The 18,578-nt window shown below is 45.7% G+C and overlaps 3 protein-coding genes and 1 long non-coding RNA gene across 6 annotated transcripts; 3 read left to right on the top strand and 1 right to left on the bottom strand.

Moving 5' to 3' along the window:
* Window positions 1–1,202: 1,202 nt before the first annotated feature.
* LOC104583369 lies at window positions 1,203–2,742 on the top strand. The gene has a single exon (XM_010235288.3). It carries the CDS (start codon window positions 1,603–1,605, stop codon window positions 2,575–2,577), a length of 975 nt encoding a protein of 324 aa, XP_010233590.1. The 5' UTR covers window positions 1,203–1,602; the 3' UTR covers window positions 2,578–2,742.
* Window positions 2,743–3,980: 1,238 nt separating this feature from the next.
* On the top strand, window positions 3,981–5,698 carry LOC100837160. 2 transcript variants are annotated; one of them, XM_010234473.3, is made up of 2 exons: window positions 3,981–4,557; window positions 4,762–5,698. In XM_010234473.3, exons 1-2 carry the CDS (start codon window positions 4,360–4,362, stop codon window positions 5,101–5,103), a joined length of 540 nt encoding a protein of 179 aa, XP_010232775.1. In that variant the 5' UTR covers window positions 3,981–4,359; the 3' UTR covers window positions 5,104–5,698. The 2 variants fall into 2 exon arrangements, with proteins under 2 accessions (XP_010232775.1, XP_003564995.1); XM_003564947.4 differs by having other exon boundaries at window positions 3,983–4,557; window positions 4,759–5,698.
* Window positions 5,699–8,080: 2,382 nt separating this feature from the next.
* Window positions 8,081–17,510, bottom strand: LOC104582937. The gene is made up of 4 exons (XR_731036.3): window positions 17,185–17,510; window positions 16,997–17,086; window positions 10,079–10,476; window positions 8,081–8,483 (listed from the first exon to the last, which is right to left on the bottom strand). It is a non-coding gene; the product is annotated as an uncharacterized LOC104582937 (long non-coding RNA).
* LOC100837465 (potassium transporter 5) lies at window positions 11,162–16,493 on the top strand. Of its 2 annotated transcripts, none has more exons than XM_024459763.1 (9): window positions 11,162–11,528; window positions 11,837–12,062; window positions 12,442–12,690; window positions 13,125–13,175; window positions 13,300–13,560; window positions 13,859–13,911; window positions 14,149–14,263; window positions 14,352–14,606; window positions 15,173–16,493. In XM_024459763.1, exons 1-9 carry the CDS (start codon window positions 11,364–11,366, stop codon window positions 16,138–16,140), a joined length of 2,343 nt encoding a protein of 780 aa, XP_024315531.1. In that variant the 5' UTR covers window positions 11,162–11,363; the 3' UTR covers window positions 16,141–16,493. The 2 variants fall into 2 exon arrangements, with proteins under 2 accessions (XP_024315531.1, XP_003564996.1); XM_003564948.4 differs by having other exon boundaries at window positions 11,164–11,528; window positions 11,840–12,062.
* Window positions 17,511–18,578: the final 1,068 nt, after the last annotated feature.

The raw sequence follows: 18,578 nt of genomic DNA on the forward strand, positions 1-18,578 counted from the left end.
CTCTATTTATAGGACTACATGGCCATTAGATCTTTGACATGTGTCAAGATCTTAGCCATTGATACAAAATATCTAAAGCCTTTCACACACTTGTACACAAATATCTAGGTACTAGAAGGTTTCCTATTTATTTATTTTATATTCTAGAGTATTCCATAGTAATGTCTTCTTTCTTGTAATATTGAGAACACTCTAGAAGTTTGCATTGTATTCTCCAACATATGTACTTCTCTTATCCAGTAGTTTTTTATTTATTAAAATGTTCCTAGAAGTTTTGTTTTGTTTTGTGAACCACAATAACTAAAATAATGCACATTGTATGGTATGCGATGGCATCTCAAGCAAAATTGAGAAACATCAAAATTCATATTTGTCCTAAAATTGGTATCGTGAAAGGAGACGTCAAATGTTCTAAACCGGCCCGTACAGTGGCAAGTGCAAGGTGTGCACTTGTTCAAGGCCACCAAAAATTAGGAGACTATTTAGTTCTACTAGTAATTAGTTATTAACATGAAATTTTAAGGCTCATTAAATAGAAGAAGAAAAAGGCCCATGAGAAGAGGGGCAAAGGACAAATGTACCGCTTCCCTTGTACGCATTCATCAGATGAGACCACGTCCTGTCGTGATTATTCAATTTCATTTAAGAAAATACTAAAATAATGGTGCTTTTCGGTAGAGCATGTGCAACTTATTGCTTCGTCACAACCTTTACTATTTTAGCATGAAGATTTGATATTGTTCTAAGGAGTATCTAGTAATATAATTAAAGTCTAGTTTGATTATGCATCGTCTTCAAATCTTAAGGCCACATTTTACGTTTCTCACCAGGGCCTCAAGATCCTAGATACGGTCCTGGTTCTAAACCCATGTTTTCAAGATTTCCACAAAGATGTGAACGTTACATGTATGTTATATCTTTCGATTACTACACCTTCATTTTACCAATCGGTTATCTTAAGGCATCACGGTTCCACCCACTCCTGGAGGTAGGGGCTTAGAGAGGATAAGAAAGAATTTGAACTAAAACCTCAACAATGTATGCCAATTCCCACCGTTAACTCCCTAACAGAACGAGGCCAAGGCGGAAAAAGGAGAAACTGAGCATGCGACAAACTAAAACTTCATTAATGAAATACAAACCGAGGAATGAAATAGCACCAGTAATATTTTCGTTTATGTTGTTTGCAGGATAATAAGGTCAAACAAAATGCTTAGCCTTACAGTCTGTGCGGGTGACCACGCTAATTCTTTTTACCGTGAACATATTGTTTTTCAACCTGCGAAGAATCACAGTTCTTCCACTATGAACATATCACAAGATGTTTGGTGTGTGTGGATGAGCAGTAGGCTCCCTTGTGCCCCAAGGATACTCTCCCCTCAAACTATTCCAATAGTCTCCGACCAACTAAGCATGGGGAAAACGTTTGAATCCCATACACGGCTACACCAAACACGGTACTGCAAGTAAAATATTCCCGCCATGGCCGCTCTGATCCTTGTTAAACTCTAAGCTCCAACCTCACATCCCCCACTACCGCCTCCATTCGTAAGCCCCGAACAATTAACGCTTGCCAGACTAGATTAACTCCACATTTCCGCCATGGCCGCTGCAGCTCCAAGCTCCGCGGGCCTGTCTCTATGGGCCGGCTTCGTGGAGGAATCCCTGATCCTGCCGGGCCGGAACCCGGGGCTGTTCCTGCGGGCCGTGGCGCTCATCTTCGCCCACACCTTCGTCTTCCTCTCCCTCGCCGTCCGCTCCGCGCACCCCGCCGCCGCCGCCCTCCTCTCCCTGACCGCGACGGGCGCGCCGCCGCCGCCCTCCTGGAGCCGCTACGCGCTCCTCGAGGACGACGAAGGAGACTACTACCCGGAGGCGACCAGCGGCAAGGTTCTGTACCACGGCAAGACGCTGCTCCTCTTCTACCTCGCGTACGTGGGCAGCAAGCTCGCCACGCAGGCCGCCGTCGCGCTCGCCGCCTCCGCCACGGCGCGGTTTCCCGGGAGGCCCCTCGTGGTCATCGTCGTCCGCGGGCCCCGCCTCCTCGCCACCGCCGCCTTCCTCGCCGCCGCGGAGCTCGCCTCCACGGCGCTCCTCGCCGCGTGCGTCGCGGCCTGGTGGTGGGCGTGCTCCGGCAATGGCGCCGTGGCGTCGTTCGTCTCCGGCGTCCTGCTGTTCGTCCTCCTCCTCGGGGCCCTCGCCCGCCTCTGCCTCGCCGCGGCCGTCCCCGTGGCCATCGCCGCCACCGCCGCATCGTCGTCAGAGCCGGAAGTCGGCGGCGGCGGCGCAAGCGATCTGCGGCGGGCGTGGCGGCTGATGTCCGCGAGGAAGCAGGAGGCCGCCGTGCTGGTGGGCGCGGCGAGCCTGCTGCCTCTCGTCGTGTACCCGGTGTACGCTATCGCTCTCGTCTGGGGGCCGGGGGACTCCGTGTGGGAGCTGCTGGGAATGCTGCCCGGGTACCTCTTCCCTTCCGTCACCGTGCAGCTCTACTCCGCCGTGGCCGCCGCCGTCTTCTACCACCGGTTCAGCCATCACGCTGCCATTCCGTTCACCACCACGAAAGCTATACTTATCTAGCTGACCCTGCACTCTCTGGGACTCTGTAATGATCTTGACCTCTTGAGTTTACCATGTACTCCAGTCGGATTTGCCTCTGAAATTCATTTCGAAATGTTTTTTCTTTCTTAGATATAAAAAAGGGCTTTTCCACACTAGAATGAAACGATACTAACGCTTACACAACTCTTCGCAAAGATCAAATTTTCGCAGTTTGGCTATTTGCTGAGCGACTACGAAAGAGTAAGGGAGTCCTTCGGGAGCGACGCGGGGGTAGGTGACAGCACAAAAACGGGCTTTTCTACCCCTGTTCCATTACTAAGATCAAACTTTCGCAGCTTTTCTATCTGTGGAAGGTAACGCTTACACAGCTCTTCACAAAGATCAAACTTTTGCAGTTTGCAATTTGCTGAGCAACTACATAAGTGGAAATTGAAAATTGCGTGAAACTATTTATCTTCTTTGGCAGGAAAATTGTGTGAAACTATCTGATGAATCATGGCGGGGGTATACTGAAACTTGATGCATACGTCGGCCATTCGATCGCCCCTCCGTTCCGAAGTCCAAACCGCGGACTGATCCAGCGGTCCCTGTATTTTATCGGCCTCTTTTATTCAGGGCCCATACCTGTGGCCCATCACCCATTACCAATTCACCAGTGGACACATTACCTGTCTCGTACGTAGGTATACGACCAGAATCAGGCCCATTCGCCTAGTTGATAAAAGCATGGCCCATTGCGTCTCCTACAGCGCGTTCGCAATTCACAGAAGACGTGCTAGACGGCCCATATCACATGAGGGTCAGTTTGGTAATTTGGCAGCAGAAAATATCACTCCATCATCATTTGTTCCTCTCCAGGAAAAAGTATGGTGGGGGACAGCGGATGGTCGGCGCGTCGTGCGTGTCAGAAGGCGGGTGGGCGGCCGAGATCTGGCCCCCAGGCGTGAGATCCAAGGCTGCCGCCTCGGGAAACTGAACAGACAAACAAAAATTCTACGCGGCCCTTTGTAAACATGTACCGCTAATAACCGTCTCGTATTCTCCTGCGGTTGCCATCGACCCGGAAAGAAAATGTTCGGTAAAGAAGAGGTGCTGCTGGATACTCGAATAAGGGCGGAAATAAAGAAGCCGAGCGAAAAAAAGAAACAGGTTCGATTCGTTCCAGAGGCCGGCCGGGAGAGACACAGCACAAGTTGGATCCTGCTGCTCTGCACGTGAAGAACGGTAAAGAATTGAAGGCCCTATTCCGGCTTGTGGCCTGCACGAACAAGCACAAAACCAAACACGCTCCGTAGTCCAACATGGGCGAGCAAGTGTACTTAGTACCAGCGGTGGGCAATAAAGGAAGGGAGAAGCACGAGCGATGCCTTTTATAAAAGGAAGGAAATTGGAAAAGAATTTTGAAACAAATTGTACATAGGCAACTGGCAAGGAAAACCGGGGGAGGAGAGACGTGGTCCACCTGACCGCATGGCTGGCGCCAACGCAGAAGGTTGGTTATATTTCTCGCGGTGGTCGAGGCGGTCAGCAGCACCCGCTCCCATCCCATCGCATTGCCCTGCGGCCTCCGTCCGCCTCGAGACTCTTCTCGTCTCAACCAAGGCAGCGGCAAACCAACCAAGAAGAACCAACCTCCCCGTTGCTTCAGTCCTATTCCGAGCGAGGCGGAGTTAGGTGTGTGTATATTTAGCGCAGAGAGAGAGAGAGAGGAAAGTTCGATTGATTCACTCGTGTTTGGATCGGTCTCGGAGGGAGGACGAAGAAGAACAAGAGGCCTCTGCTTTTTTGATACAGAAGAGGATGCCGACGGGAACGATGAAGAGGCTGTTCGTTGAGTCGTCGTCGTCGTCCGGAAGCGGCGGGGGGAGGGAGCCGGCGGCGGCGGCGGCGGTGCTGTGCGCGCCGCGCCCGCGGAGGGTCCAGGCCCAGCCCTGCAGCGCCGACCTCATCCTTGGCCCTCCGCCCTTCCTCCTCAACTCCTCCGGCAACACCAGAAAGGTACTACTACTCAACTACTACCGCTCATCGATTCTCTCTCTCTCTCGCTCAAATCTCAAGGAATAAATCCCCCTTCTAAAACTCAGATCCTTCTTCGTTGGCATAAAATTCCTTTTCCTTCTCTCGCATAAATCAGTTGCTCTCTCTTTTTTCAACGTTTTGATCTCTGTCTTCTTACCGAAATCCGTCGTTTGTTTGCAGCAGATAGAAGGGAATCTTCACAAGACGCGTGGGGACGAGGACGAGGGCTGGGCGATGTTCGGCGGGTCGCCGCCGGCGCGGGTGGACAACCCGCTCGTCCACGACCCGCACTTCCTCCTCAACCAGCGGGCCCCGGCCTCGGATCTCGCCGTTTTTGACCACCACATCCGCAGCAGCCACCACCACATCCCTACTTCCTATAACAGCAGCAGCAGCAGCAGAGACCACAGTTTTGCCCCGTCGTACGCGCCGGCGGTGAGGATCCAGGGCTTCGACGTCGCCTCCTGCCGGGGCTCCCACAACAGCAGCAACAGCAACGGCCGCGTGCTCTCCGCCCGCGCCTGACCGGCGGCTCCGGCAGCGGAGGAGAGAACCGAATCGAACCCCATCCAGTCCTCACATCTTGTACAGTTTTCGCCGGCCAAGCATCGTCCCGTCCGTAAGTACGTGTAGTGTAATATTATCATGCTATATATACGTGTGGTAAATTAATCAGCCATCCCATCGCATCCTGTGATATATACGGTTTCCTTTATATTAACATGAGATCGGTAGCGAGGGTCCAAGATTAAGTTAAAGGAAGAAGGGTGTTTTGAGTAGATTTGAGATCGTCTTTACACAGACAGAAGAGAGGATGAAAAAAAGGGGAGAGGGAAAGAGAGAAATTCTTCGCTACTTCATCCTTTTTCTTCCTCGAGCTAGCTTTTTATTTTCTTTCCTTTGTGTTGTGTTGGGGTCGTTTTTTTGTAGATATCGTGTTCTAGTTATTATTGTTCCAAAGGTCCCAGATGAGTTGGAGAAAAAAAGAGAGGGCTCTGCTGTTGTGCTAAGCCGTCGTCCATGTAACCATGGTTGTACTGTACAAAGAAAAGGATGAACAAAGAAGTTTGTACATAAACTTTGATACTACTAGCGTGTGATCTACCAGTTGCATGAGAAAGTTGTTGGCCCGTTCCTCTTTTTGCCTCTGCTATCTATGTTCAAGACAGAGTTTGGACTCCTTTTTACTGTATGTTTCTTGTTGCCGCCCTGCCCCAACACAGTTGTTTGGAGCAAATAGGGCAGTGATCATGTCCGACTAGATGGTGGTTGGTTGATCCCAGCGCAAAAGAGAGGCCAATCAATCCGGTCACATGTTTTGGTTCGTTGTTCCATCCAAAGTCGTTGCGTTGCGTCCCGTACAACGAAGCAATTGTGAGCTGTGCACTGAACTGGAGCCCCGGAGCGCCCGATTTTCTTTTTTTGCACGACGCACGCACATGCCCTTGGGTCGACTTTTCTCCGGGCCCAGGAGGAGCCGTTGCTTGCCGCGACGGCAAAGTGGGAACCCCAGCACCGCCGCACGCGCGTAACAGGCCGAGCGTGCCTGCCAGTTGACCCTTTGACCGGGTAGCCCAGGCTCTGGATCGCAGAGAAGAAGAGGCATGGCGAGGAAAAGCCATCCATCTCGAAGAGCGCGACCCGTTCCGGGGTTGGGAGGAGCGACCAGCACGCAACCACGTAGCCGGTAAGCCGCCCCTAGATTGTTGTTCCGAGCGTGTGTGTGTGCCGTCCTCGTCGGCACACAGCACGCACCGCCTTTTTCACTCGCTCTCATCCCGTGATAATTCACCCGCGCGCTGTCACGTCTCGTATGCAAAATCGAGCCCCGGCCGAGCTGCTGCTCGCGGGTCGCAAACGTGCGTAGCAGTGGAGTGCGACCAGGCCCCAATATGAGCAAAGCAGGGCCAGGGAGTGGGTCCCGGCATCTAAACCTGTCGTGCGGATCGAGATTCCAGATCGAGGGCGGGTTTGGGGTCGGGTGGCCGCGAAAGTTCCCAGGAACCTCCGCTGCGCCGAGCCTCAGCCAAGCCGGCAAGGCAAGGCAAAGAAAGGAAAAGGCTGGCACGCACGGGGGACGACAGCAACGGCCCGGCCTCGCTCACTAGTGACCGCGACTGATTTTGCTAGCCGGGGCCGTCTAGCAGCAGCACAAGTGTGTTTAACACAAGACAACAAACAGCCCCCGCCTCGTTCTTGTGGTTCCGGCGTGTCGTTACTGCAGCCCCTCTTCTTCTCTTCTCTTCTTTCTTTTGTTTGCTCTGCTTGGTGCCTTCCGTTCTGCCGCGTTGGGGGCTCTTCCGAGGCTCGCGTTTTTTCTTCTTCTATGTGTTGGTACTATTTAAGTTACGGAGTACTGTATGTAAGTTCGCTATCGATCTCGGAGCGGAGCGCACGTTTCTCCCCTTCGCTTCGATCGTGAGCTCGCGCATTCGTGTTGCCCACACGGCCACACCCCGAGCGAGTGGATTCTGGAGCGCTTTAGGTTTTGTGGTGAAGGAAACAAATAAAAGGGATAAACTTGCCTGTGTGGTTTTTGAAGCTCTGCTAAGACGAAGGTGGACGAAAAGGAACAACGGTGAACCTTCGCTTGATCAATCCTAGTACAAAGGAACCTTGACCACTCCATCCAAACCGAAATATAGCTTTGTCTTTAGACATTCTTTTTGAGAGAATTGACCAAGATTATAGAAAAATTATACAACACTCCGTTCATATATGTCATAGTTGCAGATGTTGGTAATTTCTTATAAATTTAGTAAAAAAATTTGACTTAGTTTCTAAGACAAAGATCATACTGATGCTGCTATCGTCCTTGCGCTTTGACCAAGCCACCATGGGCTTGACTGGTTTTTGTCGTCGCCGGCGATTGAAAAGAAAAATCGAGCCGGTCTGTGCTCGCGTGCACGCATCTGTTGGTGCTGTCCCACTACCCGTCCCCGTTGATCAACTCCCTAATTCCCTTAGTCCCCGGGTTGCTGTCGCCATTGTCTTCCTCGCTTTTTCCCTCTCTCCCAATTTCTCGTTTTCTCTCTTCTGTCACGCAGACACCAGAGATGATCGAGGCCGGATTTTCCAGCCGGATAGGTTATCCATCACGCGATTAAGTATGGCATTGACAGATGGTTACTATACTTGATTGACGCTGTCCCTCAGCTAAACTAGGACTGATGCACAGAGGACAAGTCGTCTTCCCTGTGGCTGTAGTAAGCTTGATTAGCTACGCGGTCGGTCTCGTGTTTGGTTTGGAACTGTAAGAAGAAGGCATGTGAAGCTGAAAATTTCAAACCACACGTAGGATAGGATTAAGGGTTAACCCCCCAATGCTTCGACTTTGACAGGTTGCTGGCCTCTTTGGCCATCCACATAACACAACTACTTTCTCGTCATCGTTGCCTAATCACTGAACTACTACTGCTCATATCATCCGATCAATTCATTGGAGGGAGGCCGTACGCTAGCAATACTAAAAAAAATCAAGTTTATATGTTAGAACCTCCTGTAATCTTGCACAAGTCTTGACTTCTACCCCTGCTTTATATATAGGGCAAGATAGTTTCTGTTCACTAGGCTGGCTTTGGAAATTTAGTACACATGACATCATTAAGATACAAAATACTCCCTCCGTCTCATATTTTAAGTGACGAAATATTACATGTATCTAAACTTTTTTTGGACGTACATGCATCCTTATTTTGACAAATTTGAGTCACTTAATATGGAACGGAGGGAGTAAAAGTACTGCTCATGTGATCTAAACAGAAATAAATAGCCACAAAGCTACAAACTCTATGCATGACATGGAGAATTTCATGTTGGCATAGTCAAATATGGTCAAACACAGATTAAGACGATCTGTCTGCCATCGCCTCTGGCGTTCTTCCGATTCCCTCCGAGCTATAGTACTAGCAAGATGCCCAGAATCGCCACGTGCAAGGAGAGGACGAACAAATATTTATATACCGAAAGCGAAATGAAATGGAATTGCTTCGTAAAGGAGGAAAGAACAAAGCCGGCCACTCGTAATAAAAGGACAAGACACATATCCTCCGGAATTTCCACTACCAATTGAAGCATATTTCCTGTGGGTCCAATAAATATATGTATGTAACTGCTACTGGCACATATATACAATTCCCTGGTGTGGCGACACGTTGAAAGGGACTTCCATGAACAATAAGCATATCCTGATTTCTTTTGCCCTGAGTGAGTTCGGCCATTGTTTACATGGTCAGAGCGTCTAAGTTCAGTTGTGGAAAGTCAAGATTATTGTTTGTAGTAAATGGAAAAGCAAGGTCTACTATAGGTTTATCTAATATCTAATATGCATGCGTGTAGTCCTCATTGAGTGCATGCAAACTTCGGTTATGTAGTGGAGACCAATGATATAGAGTTGAGGATGAGAAGTTGTAACCATAAGCTGGCAGCAGTAGTACTTGAGCACTACTCATATTTCATATACGGAGTATTAGGTTAAGGCAAACACCGACCGGCCTGGGCTTTAATAATCAGAACTAAATGTGGTCATCTAAAAAAGAACTAGTCAGCTGAAGAAAACAAAAATAAAAACAGAAGTTTGATAGAATTGCTACAATCAGTGGGCCCGGGCCCAACAGCATACAAGCTGTTACCTTAATGTGCACTCGAGTTAAGAGAAGAAAGAGAAAGTTATATTTGGGCTGCAACAACTGACGGCCCAATAAACTACTAGTCAATCGGTGGGCTTTGACGTCAATGATAAATGTAAACTCCTCCGAAATGACACCTCTTGCCTAGTGGGGCCGCACGGGCCTCCATCATTTGGTTGATGATGCAGAGGTTATTACAATGGCACCACAGAAGAACAATAGGAGAATTAATCCAACTATGCCAAAAAAAAAACGAGCAAGAACTACTCCAGCGCAAGCTTACTGCAGCACCTAAACATGGACCAGTGCAAAAAAAAAAGGACCAGTTTGGGTTTGCAACCGTGTGTGCTACGATCCTACGATGCACCATAACAAGAGTTCTCTTTATGCAAGGACTTGCTGAACTGGTGACTCGAGGGGGGCAATGGGTCAAGATTCAAGGAGGATGGCTGCAGCTGGATAGGACCGGAAACAGACGATAACGGCGATGGCATCATATACACGCGACCATGATCCTACACATGACGAAGCACGCAGCAACAACAAACCCGTCAAAGAGAAGCATTGGGCATCCATGGACCGTCATCATCGGGTCTTTGTTTTTCTTCAAAAGGTGTAGCAGAAAAAATGAGGCGAAAGATACCGGCTTGCACTTAGCATCCCCATATTGTGTGGCGTACTATCCTAACTACGCTGTCAACAAAGGGATATCGCAGCAGAAATATTGTGGCGTTTACTTGTTCCTGTCCTAAATCCGTCGCTCATCTCCCACGTAGCGAGGAAGAGACTAACAAACCTGGAAAGTTTTGGCAAGACGACTGGAAGCAGCCAAGCCAAGTAAGAACCGATGTGCGAAAGAGTCCAAGATATACCTTGGGGATTACGCACATGGCAAGACGAGCTTGGCTCCCTTCAGTCAGGCCCGTGCAGGCGTGCAGCTCAGCGGCTCCTCCTTTCCAGATGCCACCATCACCAAGACCTTTCTTTCTTCTGGAGGATCCCTGCACGAGAAAGTCATATATGGTCAAGTACTCCACGTTTGCAAGAGCGACGCACGGCATGCACGAAAGGGAGTTGGAACCACCAAAGCTGCAAAGCACGCCTGCCAGCCATCTTTGATCTTTGCCTGATATAGCTGCTCAAGCTCGCCATGTGGTTTCCTAGGTCAATTCTTCGGGCTCCCACTTTGGGCCGTCAGTTACACACTGTTCAAAGCTCTTGACGAATCGAATTAATGGCCAGTTGGCCATTCTGCTTCGTCGTGTGAATCCTGATAAAGACAGGATTTCCAAAACGAGTATCCAAGTGAGGCTCAGAACATTAAACATATATATAGAAATAATATACAGTGCGAGGCTGCAAGCATGTTGATACAGACACGCCAACAGAGGTCCCCAGGTAGCTAGTGCTAGAGTTAAGTGGCAACTGAAATCTTGTCTCAATGCCTAACTGATGGCTAAATCTGTGTTGCACAGTTTCCTTCCTAGCTAAGGCATGGTAAATGCTACCACATGATATCAAACTAAGGGTGCAACATCATGACCCTCAGGGTACCCTTTGACCCTCCTTAGTTCAAACAAATGAACTAGTTTTTCAAAAAGTTGTGTCATTTTCAAACTTTAGTTCATTTGGTTGAACTAAGCAGGGTCAAAGGGTACCCTGAGGGTCACAAACTTGCAGCTCTATATCAAACCAAGTGACTATAATTATAAGTTTCTAACCAAATTCAACCCATGAAATGACAAGGGAACCGGTTCTTTTCAATGACACGGATTAACCAGAAGTAAATTGGAACTGAAATGCCATTTGTCACTTGCACTCACAAGTCACATGTGACAAGAGATGCTACCATGGAAAAGTCACTGTGCCTCCCCCCGTAGCCACCTTCCTATCATGGCCTAGTTTCAGATCACAAGATTCAGCAGTACAGCATTGAAAGAGGACTCTGGTGAGTAAAGCAAGTGATAACAGTATTTGACTTCAAATGAGAAATCCGTTTGTTGCACGAGGATTCCACATTCATACTCCACAGTTGCAAGTAACAACCTATGTCATGGCTCGCCCCACCCAGTATGCCTATAAAAGCAAATTATTGTCCAAGCAAGTTATTGTTCAACAACACAAAAGGTCGGCCGTAGTGTACCTCAAACCTTGAGGATGGCTGAGCCTCAGAAAACAAGCAGCAATGGAGCTGCTGAAGGGGGTGCAAACTCTACATTTGCATCAGAGAAGGTGCCCCTGCCACCAAGGAGGCTGCAGAGATGTGATTCACTGCATATGGAGGCTGGAAAGATTCCCGGTGGCCAAAGCTATGCAGCTAAGGTCTGTTATTCCCTTACTCTTCCTCTACCATACAGTAGTCTTCATTTTATTACAAGCAAAAGAATAGCATCAACATTTTTCCATTCCTGTTACAACATGTACTTCTTCATAAACCTTAACCATGAATTTTCACAGAAACATAACAGTTTGCACTTAACATTCTTCTGACGGAAGGCTGCTAAAAGTAACTTATGTATCATGATATCATCCCATCAACGCAGAATTACAACTAGCCATACAAGCTGTTTTACTTGAGGAGGCTGTAATGTTGAAATTTGACGCTGAATTTGTTATTTTTAACTGTAAAGCAGGTTGGCTGGGTGACGACACTAAGCTTGGCATTCCAGAGTCTAGGTGTGGTTTATGGGGACATGGGAACTTCTCCCCTCTATGTGTTTTCGAGCACCTTTACTGATGGGATCACGGACACAGATGACCTCCTTGGTGTAATGTCTCTGATTATCTACACCGTGGCTCTCCTTCCACTGATGAAATATTGTTTCGTTGTCTTGAGAGCTAACGACAACGGTGATGGTAAGTAAATACCTTCCTTTCATCCTCTAGACAAAACTTATATGACTACAGAAAAAGCTTTTAGGAACTAGATAAGATTATGCTTTTGTTACAAATGTTTAAAAAATGTAGAAATGAATGATCAAGAAGGGCCATCGGAGAAAACATAGAGAAATCAAAATAAGCATAGATACTGAAACAGTCACACTACATTAGTACAGTAACTGGTTAGAATCCCCTTGATGATCAGCCTTAAAAGTGCTAGAGTCATGAGCATAAAGCAACTTTGCTTCATCAAAAAAAATTAAATATGTGTTAAGTACTTAGACGACATATAAATGAAAACAAATCTTGTTCGTGTTAGAGCTTGACATGCCTTATCAACTCACAATCTTTGCAGGTGGAACATTTGCACTTTATTCCTTAATATCTCGGTATGCTAGGATTAGCTTGATACCAAATCAGCAGGCTGAAGATGCAATGGTCTCTCATTACAAGTTAGAGTCCCCCTCGAATCGTGTCAAGCGGGCTCATTGGATTAAAGAAAAGATGGAAAGTAGTCCAAAATTTAAGGTCACACTTTTTCTAGTGACAATTCTGGCAACATCGATGGTCATCGGTGATGGCGTGCTAACTCCATGTATTTCAGGTGAACTTTCTTTTTTTGAGCTCATCTCTGTTGAACATAACATGATGTGCATGCAAAAGATAGTTAACATACATGTGAACTCTTGGACATAGTGTGCCATATCTACATTATGAAACAATCAAGCACACACTCATGTTAAATGACTATCATTTTAGTTAAATACTACTCCCTCTTGTCGCAAATTTGTCTAGATACGCATGTATCTAGACGCGTTTTAGTGTGTATGTACGTGGTTATCTAGACAAAGTTGCGACACTTAATATGGGACGGAGGGAGTAGTATTGAAGAGAGAAATTTACCATGCAGAATAACAGAAAATTTTACTGTGCTGCTAGACAATAGAATATCCAATTGGCCACAAGAATATATTTATGAGCATAATTGCTTTCAGCTATCTAAAGTAAGTTTTTTTTTGGTATTCTACTATTTTGCAGTGCTTAGTGCAGTTGGGGGAATCAAGCAATCTGCAAAGTCGTTAACTGAAGGTATACCAATTGTTAAGATGCATCTCATTGTTCAGCAGAGAGAGTTACATCAATGTCACTACTCACTAGCTAAAGTACTATTTTTGTTGCCATTTTTATTTGACTCTTTTAACCTCAACAACAGGACAGATTGCTGGCATCGCAATCGGCATTCTGATCGTCCTCTTTCTTGTTCAACGCTTTGGTACAGACAAAGTTGGTTACACATTTGGTCCAGTAATCTTGACCTGGTTTATCTTAATTGCTGGCATTGGAGTTTATAATTTGGTCAAACATGACATTGGCATTCTGAAAGCATTCAACCCAAAATATATTGTGGACTATTTCCAAAGAAATGGGAAGGATGGCTGGATTTCGCTTGGAGGTGTTATTTTATGCATTACAGGTATTTCGCTCCCATGAGTTCATAACAGAACTTTGGAATGCAATCAAATACTCCCTCCAATCCATAATAAGTGTCGGGGAGTTCATGCAAATTTGTACTAATGTTAGTGCAAATCCCCGACACTTATTATGGATCGGAGGGAGTATCTATTTTATACACTTAAGATGTTGACAGACAATCTTTGGAACTAAATAGAATAGGCCCACAGAATGCTGCATATTGGTCTAGAGAACAAGAAAAGATGTGCATTGTTTATTCAGAAGTTTGAAAATGAATACTTTGTCTTCCTGTGAAATAGGAACTGAAGCAATGTTTGCCGACCTTGGTCACTTCAATGTTAGAGCAGTTCAGGTAAGCAAACCCATCCCAGTTCTTACCTTCTTCCTAAGCTTATAATGCGTGTGCACACAAACGGACAACTCACAGAAAGAACAGACTTTGTGCAGTTACACTTACGAAAAGATATAAACCCTTCTTATATCAAAATTACTTTTCTCAGTTAATGGATTTGTTTGAACTTCTCTTGTTTTTTATGCTTTTCATTTTACTTCACTTAGACAAGTAATTAATATTTTTATTGCTATCCAGATTGGCTTTTCTGTAGCTCTGCTCCCATCAGTACTGCTGGCTTACCTTGGACAAGCTGCATATCTTCGAATCTATCCTGAACATGTTGCAGATACTTTCTACAAGTCAATCCCAGGTGAGAACATAAAAGGACTGGCTAAGAAATAGCATAAGTTAGGCACTTAAAGATGCATTTGACAACAAACTCATTTTGTTGTTGTCAGGTCCATTATATTGGCCAACATTTGTGGTGGCCGTGGCTGCTGCTATAATTGCAAGCCAAGCTATGATATCAGGCGCCTTTGCAATCATTGCTCAGTCCCAAATTCTAGGTTGTTTTCCACGAGTTCGTATCATCCACACTTCAAAAAAGTTTCATGGACAAGTCTACATCCCTGAGATCAACTATGCACTAATGATTTTATGTGTAGCTGTGACAGCCATTTTCAAAACTACAGACAAGATTGGCAATGCATATGGTAAGAAAAACCTCAACTCTGTACACCACCCTTATACCCCAAGATAAAAACAAAGGAATGAGTAATTCATTATTTGAAGATAATTTCTGCTATAATATTGAGATATATCATGCTTATATTATTCCTTCGCAATCAGCTGATCGGTGCAATTTCTCTTGGTTTTTCATGACTCCTGCCACATAATTATTTTCAGTAATTTGATGTTGCCACAGGCCCACAACAACAATACAAAACACAGTGCACTGAAGTTGCTCTCAACATGATGTTTGCCCTAATAGATTATAGACAAGTTGTATGTTAATATCTGTAGGCCGTTACTGCTTAAACTGCACAAGCCCAAAGGAGAACCAGTTAAACCTTCCTGAGCTATGAACATTGTACAGATAAGCAAGAATCTAGTGTCTAGTTAAGACGTGTCAGTCCATTCTTCCATGGCATTACGACCTGTCAGCTTATTTTTATTAAATCAAAGAAGTAACAAGTATTCTCCATAATGAATTCACTTTAGTATTTTCAATCATAATGTATCAGTTCTATGATATTCACATAATCGTTATATTATACAGGTATTGCTGTCGTCTTTGTGATGTTCATAACAACACTTCTAGTCACATTGGTAATGGCCATGATATGGAAGACAAGTCTTCTGTGGATCGCACTATTTCCAATAATATTTGGTGGTGCAGAGCTCATCTACTTATCTTCAGCGTTCTACAAATTTACTCAGGGTGGATACCTTCCACTAGGTTTTGCAGCGGTTTTGATGTTAATAATGGGCACATGGCACTATGTTCATGTTCACCGGTACAAATATGAGCTCAAGAACAAAGTTTCAAACAACTATGTGGCAGAGTTGGCAACAAGGCGAAATCTCGCTAGGCTACCCGGAATAGGCTTTTTGTACTCTGAGCTTGTTCAAGGAATCCCACCCATACTTCCTCATTTGGTCGAAAAAGTACCTTCCATCCATTCAGTTCTTGTGATTATCTCAATAAAGTACTTACCAATCAGCAACATAGAAACAAACGAACGGTTCCTCTTCCGATATGTGGAACCAAGAGAGTACAGGGTATTCCGATGTGTGGTGCGCTATGGATACAACAATAAAGTAGAAGATCCAAGAGAGTTCGAGAACTTGCTCATTGGTCACTTGAAGCAATTCATCCATCAAGTATCACTCTACAGTGAAAGTAGTCATTCCATTGGAGAAGAAGATAATTCAATCAAAGAATCAGAGTCTTCTGTTGAAGTTCAAGATGCAAGGTTGCCAAGAAGTTTTTCAGATGGAATTACTGCTAGTCCACCAAACGGGTGCATGGATGAGATTGAATTAATTCAGAGAGAGATGGATGATGGTGTAGTTCATCTGCTAGGAGAAATTAACGTGGTGGCAGAGCGAAATGCCAGTTTTGTGAAGAAAATAATAGTTGACTACGTCTACAATTTCATGAGGAAGAACTTCAGGCAACCAGGGAAGATCACATGTGTCCCTCATAACAGACTGCTGCGTGTGGGTATGACATATGAAATCTAGAGAGATGCTCAGTGGATTGCAAACTGACACTACATTCAGTTTTTCCGACCAAGTGCAGCAAAAATATGCAGATGAAGGTGGTGACCACATAACCAGTCTCCCTGACAGAACATCAAAGGATGGACACATTTTACACGTACAAGGAAACACTGGAGTACACCCAATGGGTATTTACCACATAATAGTTCGTTAGCAGTAAGTATGCATAGCTGTTAAACTTCTAGTTTGGTAAACTTTTGCTTTCTTTTGGGAAACTCAAAACCTTAGTATTGTGTACACAAAGATTGTAACCTACCAGGAAAAGGCAAACAAAGAATAAATTATGACTTTGGTCATTCCTCTCAAACTGTTCATAAGACATGCTACAGATCATACATGGCCGTTTTTTATACATATGTAATACTACTATTTAGCATTCGATTTTTTTCTTCAGAATCAAACTTGCCAGACATGGTAAAACGTGAAAGAACTAATGATGCATTCAAGCTCTAGTGCCAGTATACCACTCCCACCCCCTTTTCGAATAAAATACCACTACCACTTGTGTGATTCTAAAGGGAAGGCCGCAAGTGCAGATTCAAGAAGGTGCATCAAACATCGCAAGACATTTGCACAAAAAAAAAACATCACAAGACATTGTCTTGTCAAAAAATAATTTAACCCAACTCTTTAGGGTCATTGAATCAGTAGGCGAGAGATGAACATAAGCAACCATCAAATTCATGTAGAGGGCCAATTCCGTGCTACGAATCGAGCACACGAGTAGCCGGCGAGGTTAAAACAAGGTCGCAGCAGGCATTCCATCAAACACCTAAGAGGCATGTGACACGAGTATCGTAGTAATTATAAGTCATACCTATGAATTCGACCTGCGCCGAATGATCCCAGTGTTTCAAGCGACCGATCTCTGCTTCCACCTTCCACCACCAACCTGCTACTCAAATTCCTGCTACGCAACAATCCCCAGAGGTGCTCGCGTCAGCGCGCGTTCGAATTAAGCTCGAACGAGAAATCAAGGACCGCGATGAGAAGAAGGGGTCTCACTGTTCGGGAGCGAATCGAAGGATGCGCCATTGCCCGTGCCGCCGCGAGGAGCCACCCCAGCAGCCCATCGCCGCCGTCCCGTACCGCCAGGGAGGAAATCCCGAACTCCAGCTTTGCCAAACGCAACTGCTTGGCGCCTAGTCGCCTGCCGTGCGCGTGTGGCGAAACTTGAAAGAGCTGACGCCTGCCTCTACGGCTCTACGCATCCGAGTTGGGCTTTAATCTGGTTAGATCTGCGCATGGGCGGGCCCAAGAAAGTGGTACTAGACTAGTAGCCTGGCGCCTCACGGCCTTGCGACTACGGCGAACTCGGCGATTTGCTCAGCCCTGCTTCGCAGATTGCTACTACTCCAGCCCACAACCGAGTAGAATAGTGTCTTCTTATTCATTACAGTCAGTTCTCAAGAAGAAGAAAAATCATCAGTAATAGTGTTAGGGACATCAGCTTTTTCTTAGCGATGTCACATAGGATAAAATCTGACGTGAAAGAAAAAATGAAAAAAAAACAGAAACCTTCTCTTAATTAAGAGATGATCTCTTCACAAGAATGATAAGACAAATTTCTCATCGTACTAGATTTTGTCTTTTCTTAGCATTTATTTAGTTAATTTTATTCATCTAACCATTAATTCTAAGATATAACACTAAGAGATAATTTATTGCACAACATGTTTTGTTGTCTTTTCTAAATGACGTGTAACATCTAAGATAAGACAGTTTTATCAACCATTGTACATGACCGTACGCCTCTTCGTGCTGTCAAAAAAAAAGTACGCCTCTTTGTTTCTGAGGATGAGTATGGTACTGCTTTCTTATACTTTGCTCGAGAATTAAGAATTGAGCCGCACACAATAGTACGTGACTGTATCCTAACACCGAGACAGCGATTGTATTTTTCTAGAGTATAAACACTTAGACATGATTGTCCATGGCTGGTGATTCTTGGAGAAAGTTAGAGAACCGACAGCATCTGTTGCCGCAAGAGAGATTCCAAGTCGTGTTTCATTGTTTCCTTTCGGGGATGGAAGGAGCCCTGACTCCATTGTTTGTCCGGATTAAGGTCGCGGTTGCTACCTAGCTCTGCCAAAGTCATACCGCTGGCCAGCTTGGGGTTCATCAATAATCGCACACACCTTGAGCCTAACTGAATGGTTGGTCAGTGGAATCAGTCCACCCAGGTTCAAGTACTCTGGGTGCTCGCATTTTCCTGTATTTATTTCAGAATTTAATCGGCGTTGTGTTTTCGGTGGATGTGACGTACCCGACAACTACAAGGCGCGTGTGGTGACTTCGTCAATCTCAAGATAATCTGCCGGCGGTCCAATCTCTTGGAGATGCTCATAGGGGTAGGGTGTGCGTGTGTGTGAGTGCTTGCGTCCGCAGGGTGTTTCCTC

This window comes from Brachypodium distachyon, chromosome 2 (genome assembly GCF_000005505.3).
Source record: "Brachypodium distachyon strain Bd21 chromosome 2, Brachypodium_distachyon_v3.0, whole genome shotgun sequence".
Classification (NCBI taxonomy): domain Eukaryota; kingdom Viridiplantae; phylum Streptophyta; class Magnoliopsida; order Poales; family Poaceae; genus Brachypodium; species Brachypodium distachyon.

What these genes read in the sequence shown, in the direction of transcription:
- LOC104583369 (XM_010235288.3), top strand. Translation starts at nt 1,603, where the DNA reads ATGGCCGCTGCAGCTCCAAGCTCCGCGGGCCTGTCTCTATGGGCCGGC.
- LOC100837160 (XM_003564947.4), top strand. Translation starts at nt 4,360, where the DNA reads ATGCCGACGGGAACGATGAAGAGGCTGTTCGTTGAGTCGTCGTCGTCG. An exon ending in CCTCCGGCAACACCAGAAAG is followed by an intron (nt 4,558 to 4,758) that starts GTACTACTACTC and finishes GTTTGTTTGCAG; the next exon opens with CAGATAGAAGGGAATCTTCA.
- LOC100837465 (XM_024459763.1), top strand. Translation starts at nt 11,364, where the DNA reads ATGGCTGAGCCTCAGAAAACAAGCAGCAATGGAGCTGCTGAAGGGGGT. An exon ending in GCCAAAGCTATGCAGCTAAG is followed by an intron (nt 11,529 to 11,836) that starts GTCTGTTATTCC and finishes TTAACTGTAAAG; the next exon opens with CAGGTTGGCTGGGTGACGAC. An exon ending in CAAGATTGGCAATGCATATG is followed by an intron (nt 14,607 to 15,172) that starts GTAAGAAAAACC and finishes TATATTATACAG; the next exon opens with GTATTGCTGTCGTCTTTGTG.